Source organism: Nipponia nippon, unplaced genomic scaffold, assembly GCF_047370975.1.
Source record: "Nipponia nippon isolate SJK-2023a ecotype South Korea unplaced genomic scaffold, ASM4737097v1 scaffold_1, whole genome shotgun sequence".
NCBI lineage: Eukaryota > Metazoa > Chordata > Aves > Pelecaniformes > Threskiornithidae > Nipponia > Nipponia nippon.
In genome coordinates this window covers 16,048,819-16,066,888 of record NW_028262290.1, presented here as the reverse complement: position 1 = coordinate 16,066,888, position 18,070 = coordinate 16,048,819, and the positions used below count along the sequence as shown (strand labels likewise).

General features: G+C 37.8%; 1 protein-coding gene across 1 annotated transcript in view; it reads right to left on the bottom strand.

Annotated features, from left to right (window-relative positions):
- The window catches only part of EIF3H (eukaryotic translation initiation factor 3 subunit H), a 90,894-nt gene that overhangs the window by 11,554 nt on the left and 61,270 nt on the right, over nucleotides 1-18,070 (bottom strand). Inside the window, exons 3-5 of the mRNA XM_087747272.1 lie at nucleotides 6,982-7,149; nucleotides 5,382-5,481; nucleotides 3,830-3,979 (exon numbers count right to left, since the gene is read on the bottom strand). Coding sequence (XP_087603398.1) covers nucleotides 3,830-3,979; nucleotides 5,382-5,481; nucleotides 6,982-7,149 — 418 coding nt within the window. The remainder of the gene's footprint in view (nucleotides 1-3,829; nucleotides 3,980-5,381; nucleotides 5,482-6,981; nucleotides 7,150-18,070) is intronic.

The window sequence follows — 18,070 nt, the reverse complement described above, 5'->3', positions numbered from 1 at the left end:
TGTTTCTCCACTTTCCATCAGCTCTGCTGAGGTCCCTCTCTCAGAGTCACTGGTTTTTGGGAAAGGTGCCACCCTGCGCAGCGTTCCTCCTCCTGGTGGGAACAGCTTTGGGTGGATTAGAGAGGCACTGCTGGGCAAAGCACATCTTTTTGATTAAATATCTCTAAGGAACGTTCCCACTGCTTAGCAGAACTTGTTTACATCTCAGCATTTCAGCCCGAGTTCAACCTGTGCTCTTTTTAAGAGGATTTTGTTTGAATGAGATATGTAAGTCAGGAGTCTTGAGCTCCATTCCCTTTTCTACTCTGACTTTGATGTGTGCCTTTGGGCAACACATTTACCCTCTCTGTGTCAGCTTCCCCCATCTGCAAATTAGAGATTTTCATAATTATCTTAATAATCCATTGAGCACACTGAGATTTCTGAATAAGCAGTACAATGTATAAAGGTTAATATTGTTTTCAAGAGCCAGAGTAACCCTCCTTATGTCACTTTTGCAAAAATACTGCATCTGATGTTTGAAAAATATATCTGCCAAGTAGATGTTACTGCAGTAAATGTTCAGCACATGTTTGCTTCTACTGACGCACACTATTAGAAAAATTGCTTGAGACAAATTGAGATATTATAGAACAACCCTATTATGAAGCTAAACCACAAAAAAGCTTTTTTTAATTTAAACTAGATCATCAATAGAATAGGGAAGAGATGGATGAGAATGGGAAAGTTGGTTGTAATTATTTCTCTGAAGATCTGGAACATTATCTGACAGGATTTTAATTCTTGAGTCTCTATCAAAAGACTGGCAGTACTCCAAGGTCTTCAAGACATTTTGGTCCTTAAGGGTAGCAGGAGGATAACAGTTTGAGCAAAAGGCCTTTACTTGCTATTACTTGCTAGCCTTGTGCTATTCTGCCTTCAACTTCTTTCCCTAGAATATTCCAGTCAATTCAGATTTCACAAGAGAAATACAAATTTATGCCCAAAAAAGTAAACTACTCTATACAATCATCACAAATGTACTTCAAAAGGAGAAAGGTATTAAGGTGCAAAGTACCTCAAGTAGGTACAGCTTCAAACTCAGACAAGGTGGGTGGCTGAACATGTGAGAATCTTGATGAAACAAACTCTCCAGAGGAGAGCTACTATGGGTAAATAATTTCATTGCCAAAACCATTGCTTCAGAAGATTAAAAAAGGTTCAGGGATGCTCCCAAAGGACCAAAAAAACCCACCCAAAACACTCCCCACCCCCCAAAAAAGTAGACTTAAAGTTACTGCCAACTAATTCTACAATAGTAAAGTTAAGTGAGGAGGATATGCACCAAAATTAGAAGTTGATACTTGAGATGTTTTAGCCACAACTATTCAAAGACAAAAATAAGGAAATGCAAAACGAAAGTAAAACTCCAGAATAGTGTGGGTTTGAACTCCCCTACTTCAGGCAATATATTCTTTGACAGAGTAATCTTAGTTGTTGAGTTCAAGTAAAAACTAGTTAAATACTTCAGCAGGCAGTATAAGTCACCCTACCTTGAATAAATGAGCATCAAAATGTTTTAATTTGCCAGCTGAGTTATACCAATGTAAGATATCACTGAATGACCTGCCTCGTAGCTAAAAACGGCTATCAAATATTTAAAAAAAAAAAAAAAGAAGACATAAAAAGCCCTGCAAATAAACCCATTGGGGTAATTTCCAACACTTTACTCTGCTTCAAACAAAACTAAGCACCTTAAGTTCCTCAAATAGACCAGGTGAGCCAGAAGAATGCTGCCAGGAAAGTCAGTTCAGGAGACACTAATTCAGAAATACCTCTGAAAACTGTTGAATCTGTTGAATTAATTCCCCATTAGTGGGAAATTCTAGACTTCAGTAAGCTCAAGAAATTACTGCCAGTATATAGGATAGTAACTGTGTAAGTTCAAAGAAACACACTTAATTGAAAAGGCACTTTTAACCAGGTTTAGCAAGAATCCAGTTCCACCTGTGTCACTATCAAGAACAGCACTGCACTGCTCCAAGAAAACACCCACTGAAAAGGAACTTAGTGAATCAAAGACAAAAGTTCTCCTTTTTTCCTGTTGTGAAGGATTCCTAAACACAAACGATGGCGTTTCCTTTTTCTTTTGGGCTCACGTTTTTCTTGTTCTCTTCTCATCTCATTTACTGATGTGAGGACAAACACAAACGCCTGTCTTGCACCAGACTATTAACACCATCATTCCAGAAAGGAAATTAATTTGTACAGTTCTTATCTTTTATCTTGAGTCAGGGCAATGGTATGGAACAGTTACTACGTAAGATGTAAAGCTGATGAAAAACTTCAACTGTGATTTGTGATCTGTTCAAATTAATTTCCATTTCCAGAATTGTATCGCATGACTGGCAGCAACCTGCGCTAGGATCCAGAGTGCTGGGTAATCCCAACCCTTTTTATAGGAGCAAACCCACAGAAACAATCAAGGACAATGCTGTTAGGTCACCTGGAAACTTGCTGTATCCTCAGCACGGTCCTCCTTTTCACAGTAAAGTGGCAGAACTCATGAGGAATCACTGTCATCTCCTACATCCAGTGCCCACCCTTGCCTCAGATGGTAAAAGCTTTGACCAAGGAAAGAGCCTAACAGAAAGCCTGCAAAGTCAAGCAGACTGAACATCTCGGCAAAAATTCTTCACTTTGTTAATTCCAAGGTGCAAACTCGTAACTTTACTGGACAAAATTATTGACTAAGTATCTCTTGTGACATTTGTAAATTCCCTGGCAGAGTTCAACCCTATACCTGTTCTCTCTTGACCAATTTCTCTAAAAGCTATCAGATCCCTCAATACATCCACATAAGCTCAAGTAAAGAAAACAGTGGAAAATTTCTGCTAACTCAAGCAACATATGGACCACTAGCAATAGGGATCCATTAACGACAGCCTTACATGATGGGGGGGAGAGAGGAAAAAAGGAAAAAGAAAAGAGGCCACTAGTATTCAGCTAACTTGGTTGTCAGAGGGGATCAGAATCTTGGCGGACAGTATCTTGACGTAAAAAGAAAGTGTTACGCCCCAAAAACCTATTAGTGAATACATCCCAGTTTCTACGTGCAACAAGATACTGCATCATTTTGTGTATCTCGTTATTTTGGTCAGCCCAATAATAATCCAATTAACTGTACTGTCTTGCATAAGATTTAAGCACCACCAAATTTCTGATCATACTGCTAGAGGTCATGCCCACTTTGTTATCATAAATGTATTTTCAAGGCAGAGTGCTACAAGAACAAAAAGTTATTCTTAGATGAAGTTCTAAGAAGATCATTCTAGAAACTCTTCAACAATTTCTGACATCATGAATGCTGGCTGTCCTGACAATCAGTCTGAGCATTTTTGCCAGTTTCTCAGATACAGGCTTTATAATTTTATTTCATTTTCAAATGTATCCTGCTACCAAAGTAGAACAAATGTGATTTATTTTTTATTAAAATAATTTATAGAATTACTTAAGGAATATTTAACAAAACAAATTGTTGGTTTTGGATCTATTTGTCTGAATGCCAGTATTTTCTTGAAGAAACACACACTACTGAAAAGATTTTATGCTTCAAGCAGTACAGATATACGCATATTACAGATTGAATTTAGTCCTTGAATCTAATGCTATAGTTTTACCATGCAGTTTTTCCTTTAGCAAAAGAACATGAAGGGTAAAGTCTTAACCCCATTAAAAGTCAAGGCAAAGCTTCCATGGACTGTAATGAGACTGGGATTTCACCCAAGGTGTTAAACTGTGGTTTGGGAAAGCGAATAAAAATACATCCATTATTGTAACAAGTACTTACCTGCTAGCCAGACTGAGCAATTCATGTCTATCGGCTACTGCGGATTTCTTTTCCAGTTCCCACAACATCACATTGATCAGGTATGAATTCTTAATTACAATGGGCACTTCTTCAAACATGTTTTCATAAGCAATATTTGCTTTTTTCAAGCTGTGAAAAAAGTTTAAAAAATATTAATATAATCAGTAACTCTCTTATTCTTTTTGTTGAATTGTTGCTCCAACAACAATTGGCAATTTTGTAAAAACTCTTGATTTTCATAGTTCCACAATCAAACAAGAGTCAAGTTTTGGTAAGAGAGCATTTGCATGGCAAAACCTCACGTTTACAAAGACTAGGAAAAGCTGCTCTAGGAAAAACTCTCAGAAGTCAAGCAGCCGCTTTGCTTGCTAATACATTAGCCTCCAGCAAAAGACTGTACTGACAGGATTAACTCTGCCCCTTCCAAGTAATTTTACTGTTTTCCCTGCCATCGGGGTTTCTTAAATAGAACTGAACGGTTAGTTACCACATGACACTGAAATACCTTTAAAATCATAACTACTACAATGAAAAACAATTTCCCCAATAGCTGAACAATTAGAATTTTTACTGGCCAAAAATTAGATTGACAAAATAGTGTGTGTGTTGGAATAACTAAATTCCATGGTGGATATTAAAATATAAATTTCAAGTGTATGTTTTTGTTTTACAATATAAACACTATTGTTATTGCTTTGTAATAAAGTAGACAGTAATACCTTTCATAAAACCTGGAAATAAAGGCATGATTTTAAGTTTCTGTGGAAACATATCTTTAACTTCTTTGTATGCATATTGGATTTTGGAATAAAAACACTTGCTTTTTGCCTCCCTCACCCCCCCCCCCCCTTTTTTTTTTGGTCTAAGCACAGATTTGTTTGTTCATCATGGAAATGTTACGTTTAGACACCAAGCAATGAAATTATTCCATTTTTCCTCAGCGAAGAAAATTTAACAAGTGCTTGTGCTTTTGCCCTTGAACACCAAGCTGTTTGAGGAAAAAGATGACAGCTAAGGCCTACATCTATTGCAAGCGGCTAATCTTTTGAAACAGAGTAATTATCCTACTTTACTCCAGAAGATTGTGTCCGCACAGGGGAGTTAATTTGGAATAAATACAGAAGAACAGCTATTCCAGAATACCTGTTCAATTTTCCTTCTGGAAAAAAGAAGCTTAAAGACAGACCAGCTATTTCCCATTCTCCATTTTTTTTTTTTTTTTATATTTTTGACTCTGTTCCCAGATACAGCTATCTTCACCATGGTCCTTGCAGCCAGCCTGTTGCCCGTCTCCAAAATCAGTTCAGGTTCCCCCACTTCAGCCCTTATTTAGGTGCCCAAAGACAGACTTTCATGCCTTCTCAGCCCACTGTATCTGTGCACGTCTATCACTACTCATATATAACCAGTTTCCCCAGCACACACTATTACATGAGATTTTAAAGTACAGTATTTCATCATCCCATGTACCCTTCTGCCTCCCAAAGAATCCGGCAAAACCTATGAGAAAACATTCTTTTAAGTTACTTACGCTTCTGGAGAGAAGTCTTTTTCTTTGCAAACTTCCATCAGTTTGGGAGTCAGCCTATATGCCTTTAGTGACAGAGACCCTTGGGCAGTCTTAATGGGATCTATAATTAAAAATGGAGAAAGTGTATTATTACTAACCCCAGATTGCCTTTTTTTTTTTTTAATATCTGAATGACAAACAGGAGGAAAATAACTAAGTAGTCATATTAAAAAAAATTAAGACAACCAACACAGAGAAGACACTTTATGGAAGTAAACCTATTGTACTGAAATGTAAAATACATCCAACTATACACAGTGAAGCAAATTAATAAACTTAACTTGGAGAACATGGGGGGATCTAGACCCATTCTACTCACAACATTATTTCTCCATTAAAGGTTTAATTCACATTTTCTTTTCTTTTGTATGAACTATCCACAGAACTTATGTAAGAGCTACCTCATTTAAATAAAGATTTTTCCCTCCAGTCATTATGCAGTAAATTAAAATATTCCTTAAACTACATTTTACACAAAGAAATTGTAGTTTTAGAGTAGCAATAAGCTAATTCAGATCAAGTTGCCCTGCTGCTTTGTGCATAATAATGTAACTGGTATATAAAAACATTAGTTTTGCCTTGACATACTCTACTGAATTTAGGGGGAAATTTTCTAAACACACTGTTACATTCCTAGGACAAAGAAGCTTAACACTTGCAGCATGATAACGGCTGAAGCATGCCAACATGAGAATAAAAGCTGTGTTAACATTCATGTTGTCTGAAACTTAACACAGTAAAACTTTTACCAATCGGTGATAAAATGAAAACCAAAATAGACTGAAACAAGTGGAAAATTCATCAAGGTCTGATGATGCAATGTTTCCAGCCAATATAAGTATACTTTAACAACTTGTTCTTTACTGTAATCCAATTGTTAACATACTGAAACAATTTTGGGGCAGCTCATAAGATTGATCGTATTCATTAGTATTTTTTCTGACAGATACTCAGGACGTTACATTTACTTCTCAGCTGGAAACTATATGCAAGTCTGCCAGATATGGCAAACTGTGAGTGTTTGGGGAGGGGGAGGCTATAAAGCTGTTAAATTGCCTACGGTTCTGATACAGCACAGAACATCTGGTCTGGAGAGCTTGAGGAAACACCATTAAATAGGCAGAAAAGAAAAAAATCTTTGTGCTAAGAAACAGTCCAGGTTTTGTATGCTTCTGTCAGAGGTATAAAAAAAACTTGGCAATTCGTGCGATGATTGGTCAGTCACGTACAGAGCCAGACACGCTAGCAAGCGGGGTTTGTTAGACATCTGGTCGGGTTCCACCAGCCCCTTCGACGAGGGAGGGGAGATGAAGGAATAAAAATGAAGCAGCTACTCCAGCATTCCAAAACGTACACATCAGGGCTCTGATAGCAAGAAAAATAAACAGAAAGAAGGAAACCCTGTCTAGACTTAGCTGCTGCTGAGGCTGCCGTAGACACAGGGTTGGTATTTACTCGAAAAGGCCTGCCAGGCTACTCTTACAGGCAAAAGACAGAATACAAAAATAGTAGTAATAATATTAAGAGGGGAAAAGAATAATAAAGGAAACCTCATACTAACCGTAAATGAGAACTACAGACTCCTCAATTGCGTGCTGGTAACTGAACTGGGAGTCCAGGAGGGCACGAGTGACAAAAGAGCCATAGTATGTGGACTGGTACCAGCCAACATGAAGATGATCAATGTTTACGTGGCGAAGGCTTCGCATCATTTCCATCTGGTATTGAACTAGATTAAATAAAAAGTATGGTTAAAAAGTAACCTTACACAATCTGCACTATTTAGAGAGAGAGCTTGATATTAAATGAGTAACTTTTATTTTATTTTATTTTCATTTTTGCAACTGTGTAGAAGTTTGTTTATTCACTGCTGGACTTTCTTCATTAAAATCCAGAGCTTCCTCAGAGAATGAGAGTAAGGCTAGCCTAAGTAAGCAGACTTTTTGCAGCTGCAGTTAATTGCTAAAGTGATCAACAAACTGTTACACGTCATTTACAGTGCGTATTACCTTGCTCATTCATAAAAAAAATTTCTGATACTGGGTTTCATTAAGCAGTAACATTTTACCATCTAGTAACAAAGAAATATTGTGATTTAAGTTGTAATACTGTCCGGAATTTGGAATCAAAAGGAGAATTATTTAATGAGTATATGAAATAGAAGACAAACTATTTATGTCTTTGTCACAACATAAAACTGTATTTTCAGTATTAGAGTGTGGGGGACCAGCCATAGCTGTCAGATTTGATTGCATTTATCTTCAATTTTTCAACACTCTTTCTTCTTTTTGGATGTATATAAATGCATAAGTATGCATGTATGGATATATTATACATAATATACACACGTATTTATATACAGTAAGTTACCTTAGACAGTAGAGAACATTTTTTGTCAGGCTTTTTACAACAACAGCTGTAATATTTCATTGTACCAACGCATAAATTCTGTTTCTACTAAATGCTTCATTCAAACAGATTGCCTTGATGGAACAGAATTCTGTTCAGGAATGTTTAACATAATCCCATCGAGCAGATCAACACACCTTATCACTTATCAGACCTTTTAAACAGACAGACACCGTGCCTGCTGGTTAAATTTAAGGAAACAGATTTCAGTGTAATTATCAGATGAACCAACACTCACAGCCCACTGATAGGAGAACAAATGCAACAATGCTACACAATTCTTAAGTTTTGTCTGCAGCTGCAAAATTTACAAAGATAAAAACCAACCCCCTCCTATGCATTCATTTTTGTTAATTTTTTTTCAAGGCTTCTACTTGCACAGATGAAAATATGATATTCATTATAAAAGAAAGCAACATAAATTAATTAGAGGACAGAATGTGCTATGTTTTCAGACCCCACTTCATATCCTTTCAAGAGAGAAAAAAAATCCAACCATATTCTTTAAAGATATGAGATGTTTTTCAAGATTGGACAAATATTTTTCCAACTTATCCACCCTTACAGCACAAACTACATTCTGCAGTCTGCTGGCCCTTTCCATTGAATTGCCATCTTACTGATTGTATTTTGAAAGTAATCTACGTACACTTATATAAACCCTTGCAGACTTCTTCCATCAGCATATGTTGGCGCTTGCATTCTATTTCATAATATCTTAATAGAAATGACTCGCAATTTGTGTTTCATCCAGGACACCATGATAATACAGTACCCCAAAACTAACAGAGCAAAACCATCCAGGCTACAGTCTGAAATCTCATAATACACTGTAAGAAAAGAAAAGGCCTGCACCATTGGGCTGTCTCTAAGCCAAGGCAAATCTAAAGATGCCACTACACTCTCCAGGACAGACAGCCAGTAGAAATGATCAAGCAGCTACTTTAAAGTCCGTATGAAAACCTTCCTCCTTGCCAGATCAAAAGAAATTTTAATCCTGCTTTCATTGCACAACCTCCAGAAATAGTGGCCAGTTTCAAGCATACTCCTTATACAGCAGCCCCGACGCTTTAGCAGGTAGCATCTCAACGTTTCTCACAAAAGCAAAGCTAAAATCTAGCTTGTCAAAGAAGCTCGGTCCTTAAACTTAAAAGGCTTTTTGGGGGAAGATGTTAAGTTTCTAAATTTTACATTGAAAACATAAAGAACATAGACCTCCCCCAGAACAAACTAAAAGACTCCTGCTGTGACCATGATTTTGAATTGAAAAAGTATATGATCCATTTATTAAATGTAGCTAGAATAAACTATTTTGGTTAAAAGAAGCTATTCAAAGATATATGTGTGTGGAAAGCAAGTAAGATTTGCTTTTGACATGATGTCCTACAACATGCTAAAACATGAAATTATGATTAGATCCTTTCTAGCCAAATGAAGTCATGAAAAGGAAAAACTAGAAAGGGATTTTCAAAAACAGCTGAAAGAGAGAAAACTTTTTTTGAGAATGAAATTAATGTGGATTTTTAGATAGCTGAGCTAAACTGCTCCTTGCAGTGGCAATTCTCTTGTAATTGAGAACATTGTCAAAGCAGAGGTGTCATGTAACGATGGGAAAAAGATACTTATATATAGATTCCTATGAAATCATGTGATTGACCCATTCAGAGAATTTCTCCCTTAAGAGGTGTAATGTTAAAGAGTGGGAATACCCTAAGAAAACATCCACATCTTTTACAAACTCGAATAAAGGTCTATCATGCTCTTAAAAGTGTTCATCCGAGAGGTAACAGGTAACCAAGTTCCAAGACAACTTATTTTCTTAAACATGGTATAACCAGCAATATGTAACTGAACTTAAGTGTAAACCATGTCGTCTAGAAGAAAAAGGACTCACTGAAAACCATCCAGATCTCAAGTCAGCAATTCCTCCTCTCATGACTGTTAGCAGTTAGATGATAATGAAGGCAATAGCGGAAAAATCTCAAAGAACCAATAAAGCATCAATAGCTAACATCTCTGCCTTGGGAAAACAACTGCAGAAATTAAAACATGATGCAGTCCCCACCAGGGAGAAATGGAAACTCTTTTAACCAAACATATATATTTTATAACATGTATTAGTAGCTAAATAGCTCCAACAAGCTGCCAACTTGCACAAATGGATAACAGCCCCCAAGTTGCTTTTGTTGATATCGTTACCACTGTTTCTTTACATCTTTTGCCCAGTTTACAGAACATCATCTTTTTACCTAGAAGTTTAGCAGAGACTAGGCAAGAGCTCTCTCCTTCTACCCAGTCCTCAATCTGCTAGGACTTGGGATGGTCATGCACTTCTAGTGATGTTTCAAGTCACAGTCCCTCCCAAGCCATGCTGCAAAGGTGCCACTAAAAAGTGCCACTAAGACCGAGAGTGCCCAGAACTCAGGTGAACAAGGAAAAGGGCAGGGGAGCAGCCAGACCAGGATGCTTCCCCCCTCTCCCCCCCATTTAAACAGTGTACCTATATTTTTAAGCAAATTATTTCTTCAGGAGTGTCCTTACGATGAGAAAAGCCAACCGTCATGCTTGCACTTCTCGGTGTGCTTCTCACATTGAGAACACACAGCCTGTGTCTCCTGAGCCATCGTGCACCTCCTGAGCACCTCTCTGGGGTAGATATTTTTTTTAGCAGAAGATTCTCTCTTTTGCTATTATTTTAAACCCCCTCCTTTCTCTAAAAGGACAATTTTTTTGTTAGTTTGCAAACAACTAGGGGGGGAGGGGGGAATTAGTGCAGCTAGAAAGTGTTACTATAATTTGTCTAAAGCAGAAAAAGTGCAAAACTATACAGTATAGGTGTTCTGCTTGAACGTGACTGACTTGTGTGAATTTGTACTAACAAAATCCCTTGACTGAAAACAGTAAACCCTATTACAGTAGTTTGGTGGGTGTTTTTTTACCCTGAATTCAACTACATTTTAACAAACTTGTTGTAAAAGATTAAAGAAAATAGTAAAATAAACACTTTTTGCTTTTCTAAAATGTACTGGCAACATTAGAAACTTTATCTGGGCTTTAACATATAGGAGGTATATACCCTACCTTATCAATAAAAAAAATAACATACGCTAAATTAAATAATAAATCAGAGACAAGGCCAAGAACTGAATACTAATGTGATGACCCTGGTCAACACTAGGACAACTCGGCCACGTTCTCTCAATACCTTAAAATATCCTTGGTCAATAACTTCACTATTTGAAAACCTAATTTAAGAATAGGTCAAATCAATGAAGGCACTGAAAAAAGGAAAAAAAAAAAAAAGGTCCATCTGATAATTTTAAAATGCAAACAAGTCTAAGACACCAGAGTTTACAAGTAACTGGCAAATTCACATCCTTCTTGAAATAACAGCTTATTTATAAAACGCTTCCAAAACAAGCGTTCTGGTAGCAAACTGATCCATGATGCGAGTTTATTTATCGCTAAAACTGTGTTCTTTTTATTTCTTTATAAACAATTCATTAAAATCCAGCTCTCAGGAGGTCACATATCAATGTACGTGTTGCCAAAATGTAGTCCCTAAATAGTTATCATTACCATCAGACGAGATGCATTTCAGCCTGGCCACATTCAGACTGCCGGTAAATATTATGACATGTGAAACTCTGATCAAAGATGGCCTGGAGGCAATACATTTGATGGCACCTCAGATGCTCAAGGCCTTAATTTCCAAAACATATTTCAAGTTGATACGCCTTTAGAAATCTGGTTTTAAGAGCAGCAACCAACACGTCTCCTAAAAAGCCAAGCCCCACCAAAGTGGAAGAATGTCGTACCCGGTATCACGTGCCGTAGACTGGACAAAGGCAGCAGGACCAAAGGGGGTAACAACCAACTCTATGTTACGAACCACTAACATCTGCATAGCCTTCAGTCTGGATTTCACAATTAAGTGTTTGCCTTGACTTGCGTTTCACACATTTGTCCTTAAACTATGAGCTCAAACAAGCAGAAGTTCCACATGTCTTCATGAGGACAGGTCACTGGTTCAAGAACAAGGCAGACCTTTACTGCTCCCGCACTCACAACAGCCTCCTCAAAAAGACTCTCTGGAGCATCTGAGGACAAAGACTGTTTCCTCGCAGAATCTTGGGCATCCAGAAGACAGATGAACTAGGTGTGTCACTAAAATTTAGTCAAGACTGGGCATACTTTCCAAGGGACACAAGGGTCCTTCAGAAGAAACAGCATCCAACCGCTGCGCTAACACTGCTCTGAATTTAACTGGCAACATGAACATGGCAAATTTTGGTTATTCTGGCCAAACTATATTGAAAAACAGCTAAAGTATTCCTTTTATAGCACCGCTGCTAATGTGGATAGTATTTTTAAGGCAATAATTTGTCTCTTTTGAAGTGCTACCATGTGGTAGCATGCGTACTGAACAAGTGCTATACACTACATGGTACTTTTTAGCAGCACAAAAAATTCTGTTTTTTCTATACATATTAAGCTTTGCCAAACCACATGTATGCTTCAGACAGTATCTTCAATGACTAAAACAAGTTAGCAGATGCTAGTTCAAGGAACCAGCGTATGCATTTGAAAAGAAGGAAAATTGATTTATTTAATTTAATTAAGCACAGAGAATTATGGAGACAACAGATTAATTCGTTTCCCTCCACACACACAATCTCAATTAATTGTCTAAAAAACTATGAATCACAATGACTGCATCTATTGATAACAATTCCATTTGCGAAGATACAATTAGTACCACAACCAACTTCTTCTGGTTAAAAAATACAAATAAAAAGGATGGGCAAAGAAAAACAAGAATTCACAGTTAATCCCGGCAAAGGCAATGTTTTATCTGAAAAAGCCTTTAGATGCTGCTGAAATGTATTTCTTAAGCTTAACTGTGCAACACATATGCATGCACATATTTGCAGATTTTTATCTATATCCAACCCCCTACACACTTCTCCCAAGACAAATGCACAAGCTCAGTAACTCAACAATTCTCCTATTCAGGGAGAAAAAAATTAAAAGTAAATATTGCCTTCCTCAATAATATTCATTTCCTCCTCTGAAATATCAAGTCAGTGTTACAAAACAGTACTCTATTTTATGCACTTTTGCTATACTGGGCTGAAAGCACCTGATCTCCTCTAAACTTGGAAGCTAAGCAGACCAGGGCCTGTGAGTAGCTGGATGGGAAAAAATCACCTGAAAATAGGCAAAAGTCCAAGAGTCATAGTCAATCATAAGACCACAAAAACAAAAGTGAGTCAAAAGACTTAATTCAACTCCATTTTAATTGCTAAATTCAAGGATGAAAAAAAGGGCAGAACATATTTGTCCAAAGTGGATTAAATTTTTCTTAAGGAATTGTGGTATTTTAGTAAGTTATTTAGTAAGTATTTTAGTAAGCAACTGTGGTGGAAAAACGGCACACCATCTGAAACGTATGCTTTACAAATCTGCATTTTCTTTATAGACTATGGGATAAATTGAAAGCAAATCTGTAGCAATCACCTCCATCTATGCCACCGATGCTACTGCTCTAGTAAGAGCAAGCCCAACTCTCTTCCGTGAGTAGATGCTCATTACAGCAACTGAGACTTTGCTAGTGTCTTAACACTTTCTAAAGCAAAAAGTCCTTCATTTTTTGCGAAAGTAAGGAAGAAACAGAAGAGGGAAAACTCTAAAGTAACTATTCATTGTGTATGCTCAGTGAACTCATTAATTTTTAACCTTCATCACAATTCAATGTTAGTTTTACTACAGCACTGTGTGATACTGTGCTCTACAGAAAGAGGACGGGATACCCAGAGGAGGTATCACAATCAGTAGGTGAACAGTGAAAAGTAACAGGAACATAATAAAAATAAAACAACACGTTTGGAGTGCTTCTGTCTGGAGATACTTACCTAAGATGTAAGCATGTATCTCCAGACCGTCATTTATTAGCAGTTTAGACAGCAGTTCCCCATGCGTAGTCTCCGCCGGAGTTGATGATGAGAGGCTTGGTGGCACGGGCAGAAGTAACTGTCCTGGAGTGTGGGACACCTCAGCAATGCAGGCAGTGAAAGCCCGTCACTACCTGTTGCTTTACAAAAGTGGCTCCAAGACACGGGCCAGCACAAGGACATACCTCCTACCAAAGCAGGGCAAGATAGGAAAGGGTAGCTCTGTCGCTGGTGGGAATAAAGGAGGATGAGGACAAGTTTTCAGAGAAAAGGGGTAAAACAAGGGAATGGGGAGGCACGGGGATGTGCGTGACGGGACAACGGGAAAGCAGCAAATGGAAGCACACCACTTCCTGCACATGTGCTGGCACTCGCCCAGCGTGTTCTGACAGCAAGCTTGGGGCTCTGGTCTAAGCACACAACCACGGAATTAGGAGACAATCAAACCCATCAAGCTATCATATCATTTTATTAACACAGGAGCAAACACTCAGATAAGCCTTTGGACAAACTCAAGATGATGGAAACTTGTGCTGTTTTTAAATAAACACACCCAAGCCTCAAGAATAGTCTAAAGAAGATGGGCAAGACTGTCAAGATAACTTGCAAAATTTTCTTCTAAGGTATGCAACATTATTCCAAAAGACAAAAGCATTATAGTAGTATCTTCCAGAAATATTAAGAGACTTGAGTCTTCTAAAAAAATTTTTAATTCAGAAATCCATTTTAAACTAGCATCTTGAAATTAAAGTTGAAATCAAGCAATATAATTTCACTATTTTGCTGACGATGATCTTTAAGAAGCAATTACCAGAAGAAAATGCAACGTATCTTGCATGTTTTCTGCCATATATTTGGAGTAGTTTTCTTGGCATTTATATAGAAAGTTGCATCTTTACAGTATCTTACAAACACTCACCACTGAATCCTCAATCTCCTCCTATATGGCAGGTAAACATTATCCATATTTAAGCATCCATTTGGCTGACTACACTACTATTTTTATGTTGACTGAAGATGGATTTGATACAAGATTAAAATCTTTATCAAGAAAAAAGTTTCAGTAAGCCTACATTATCATGACAGCAGTAAATTATACTACTAAAAATGCCATCTGGGCAACTTAATTCTTGCTTTCCTTGTAAAACAGCAAGAAGATGCTATCTCATTTCCTAATAAACATCAAACGCCTAATGAAAGCAGCAAATGTTTTCTACTAGGAACGTATTCCCATGAACTTCAGCACCTTGAAGCCTTTACTGATACAATTTTTGTCCAATGAGTATCATTCTAGCCACTAAAATGCAAAGTAGGATTAAAGGCATGAAAAAGAATCAGCACAATCAAAAACCAACTGTATGTTGAAGTAACCTCATATCCGAGTAAGCGCTTCCTTTAAAAAAAGGAAAAAAAATTAAAAATTTTAATAAGATTTCTTGAAGTTTCTTTATTGGCCATTGATTTTTGCGTGTTTACTCTAGTGAGGCTACACTAACAGCTAAAAGCTCTTTCTTCACAAAATATTATCAACATATCTACCTCAATGCTACAAGTTACAGAGCAATTAAGCACACAATAACACAAGAATGTGTGGTGAAAATCTAATTCCTTTCCTACATAAATGTCAATCAGATTAATGTATTTTTATGAAATTTTATAGTACGTAAATACATAGAGAGGTTATTAAATTATCTGGAAAAAAATTGGAAATGTTTAAAGATTAATGAATTACACGGTCATTTTTACTCACTTAATTTAACACAGACTTTCATATTCAACAATTTGAAAGCAGAATGGGGACAGACACTGAAATGGAAACAGCTTAGCAATCACTGCACTTTGAAAATCAGTAATGTCATACAGTATGCATCACAAGAAAGTCAGTCTCATTTTGTTCATAACTTGTCAGTAAGTGAAGAAAAACAATAATGACTTCACATAAGGGGTTTGGGGGCTTTTAAATCCCCCATCTCCCCTTGAAAAGCAGAAAAAGATTTTTCGTTTTTTGTAAAGCTTCCAAGTTTGGCTATCTTGTACCACTCCTAGTGTTTGCTTTGCAAAAATTCAAAGGCCAAGGGAAGAAGAGGGACATCTTCAACAGCTTACTTAAGGCCAAAACACCTACCTTGTCTTACCAGATACAATGAAGGAAGCGGTTTTCTGACGCCTTGGTATTAAGTATCCACACGTCTGTTTTGCAGAATCTCTCACACCATTCTTAAGTTTCAAGCTCACAAAATGTGGTCCAAACACTGAAGCAGACACAGCCCCCATACAACAATTTTCCTGAATTGTCCTTATAGTACATCAGGATTCATTAAAAGAAAAATCATTGCTACAGACTGTTTCTGTAGTTGAAAATTACACAAACTATTTGTTTTCTGTGACCTCCATCAGACCATTATGTGGGGATAACACTGTTAAACATTTGGCAGGGAGAATCCGTCAAGAAAAGTTCTAATTTTTGGCAAAACAGAAGGACAACACAGTAGCTACCCCCATAAACACATATCTTTTGCATCAAAATTAACACAAGTATCTAGCTTTAAAATGTGTTAAGTGCACTTGGAAAAAAAAAAAAAAAAAAGACAAGCGTGTCTTCAGCCTCAGGCTTACAGCTTCTTCCATCAGGGGCCTACTTGTGCAGAGCAAGATCTCCCTGTGCACCAGTGTCGTGGTTTAACCCCAGCCAGCAACTAAGCACCACACAGCCGCTCGCTCACTCCCTCCCGGTGGGGTGGGGGAGAGAATTGGAAGAGTGAAAGTCAGAAAACTCATGGGTTGAGATAAAGACAGTTTACTAATTGAAGTAAAATGAAATAGAATGGTGGCGGTAGTAGTAGTAATAATAATAATATAATACAATAATAATATACAAAGCAAGTGATACACGACACAATTGCTCACCACCCACTGACAGATGCCCAGCCCGTTCCCGAGCAGCGATCGCTCCCCTCCCCCGGCCAACTCGCCCCAGTTTATATAGTGAGCATGACGTCATATGGTATGGAACAGCCCTGTGGCCAGTCTGGGTCAGCTGTCCTGGCTGTGCCCCCTCCCAGCTTCTTGTGCACCGGGCAGAGCATGGGAAGCTGAAAAGTCCTTGACCAGTGTAAGCACTACTTAGCAACAACTAAAACATCAGTGTGTTATCAACTTTATTCTCATACTAAATCCAAAACACAGCACTATACCAGCTACTAAGAAGAAAATTAACTCTATCCCAGCTGAAACCAGGACAGCCAGGAAGGCTTGAAGCAGTTAACATCTACTGCTCCTTTAAGGAAGAAAGGACGACTCCACACAACCCCCAAAATTCACATTAGTTTTACAAAGTCTACCAGTTTTATCTAGCCCAGGTGCTGTTACTCACTGATCAAACAGCACTAAAATGCTGTATTAACTTTCTTTTCAGTAAGAATAGCACTTAACTCTCACCCCTCATTTAAAGCAATAACTAGGAGCTTTGTATAACACCTAGATGAACACAATGTCACAAGGACATTTCAGCATACCTCTTTACAACACTCTTAAAACACGACCTCACACCTCTCCGTAACACATCCCATTGAGCAGGTAGCCATTTAACTGTCCATGACACAAAGAAAGACTGAGACATCCCATCCAACTAGCTTAGAGAGCAATGATTAAACCGTATGAAAGCTCCAACCAAGGGTAGCTTCATTTGGATCTCTGCTGTACTACCATTTATGTGCACTCCTCATTGCTATCAGCCAAGTCCTCAAGGCATGAGCAACATAACTAATTCACACAAGGTACGAGTAAGTCAGAATCCAGGCGAAGTCCTACCCAGCAGATAGATGAGAAAACATCTCTCCACTACAAGACACGCGGTCAGCTCAAATGCTTTGCCAAGCATTGACTTTCAGATGAAATGAACCAAGTCCTCCTGCTTGCAGCCCCTGCCACAATAAAAATCTTTACCCTTCTTTAGCTTGCAGACAGAAAGATCTGAGATCGACAGGCTCCTTGCTGGTTTAGTTCTCGAGCTACAGATCCAACCACTACGTGGCAGACAGACATATTCAACATCACTTATTATCACTGGGCAACTCTTTAAAAGAGAGGGAAAAATCAAATTTCGTTATGCTAGTACTGACACAAAAAAAAAAAATCTTAACATGCAGGTTTCTGAAAGGATAACTAAACAACTGCTCCATCTAAACATTTCTATAGATGAAGTGAAAGGCTTGTGTTGCACATGTGGAGGCTGTGAATCCATACTTAGCTGATGCCTAGTGAGAGCCAGAACAGAGTGTCTGAAAT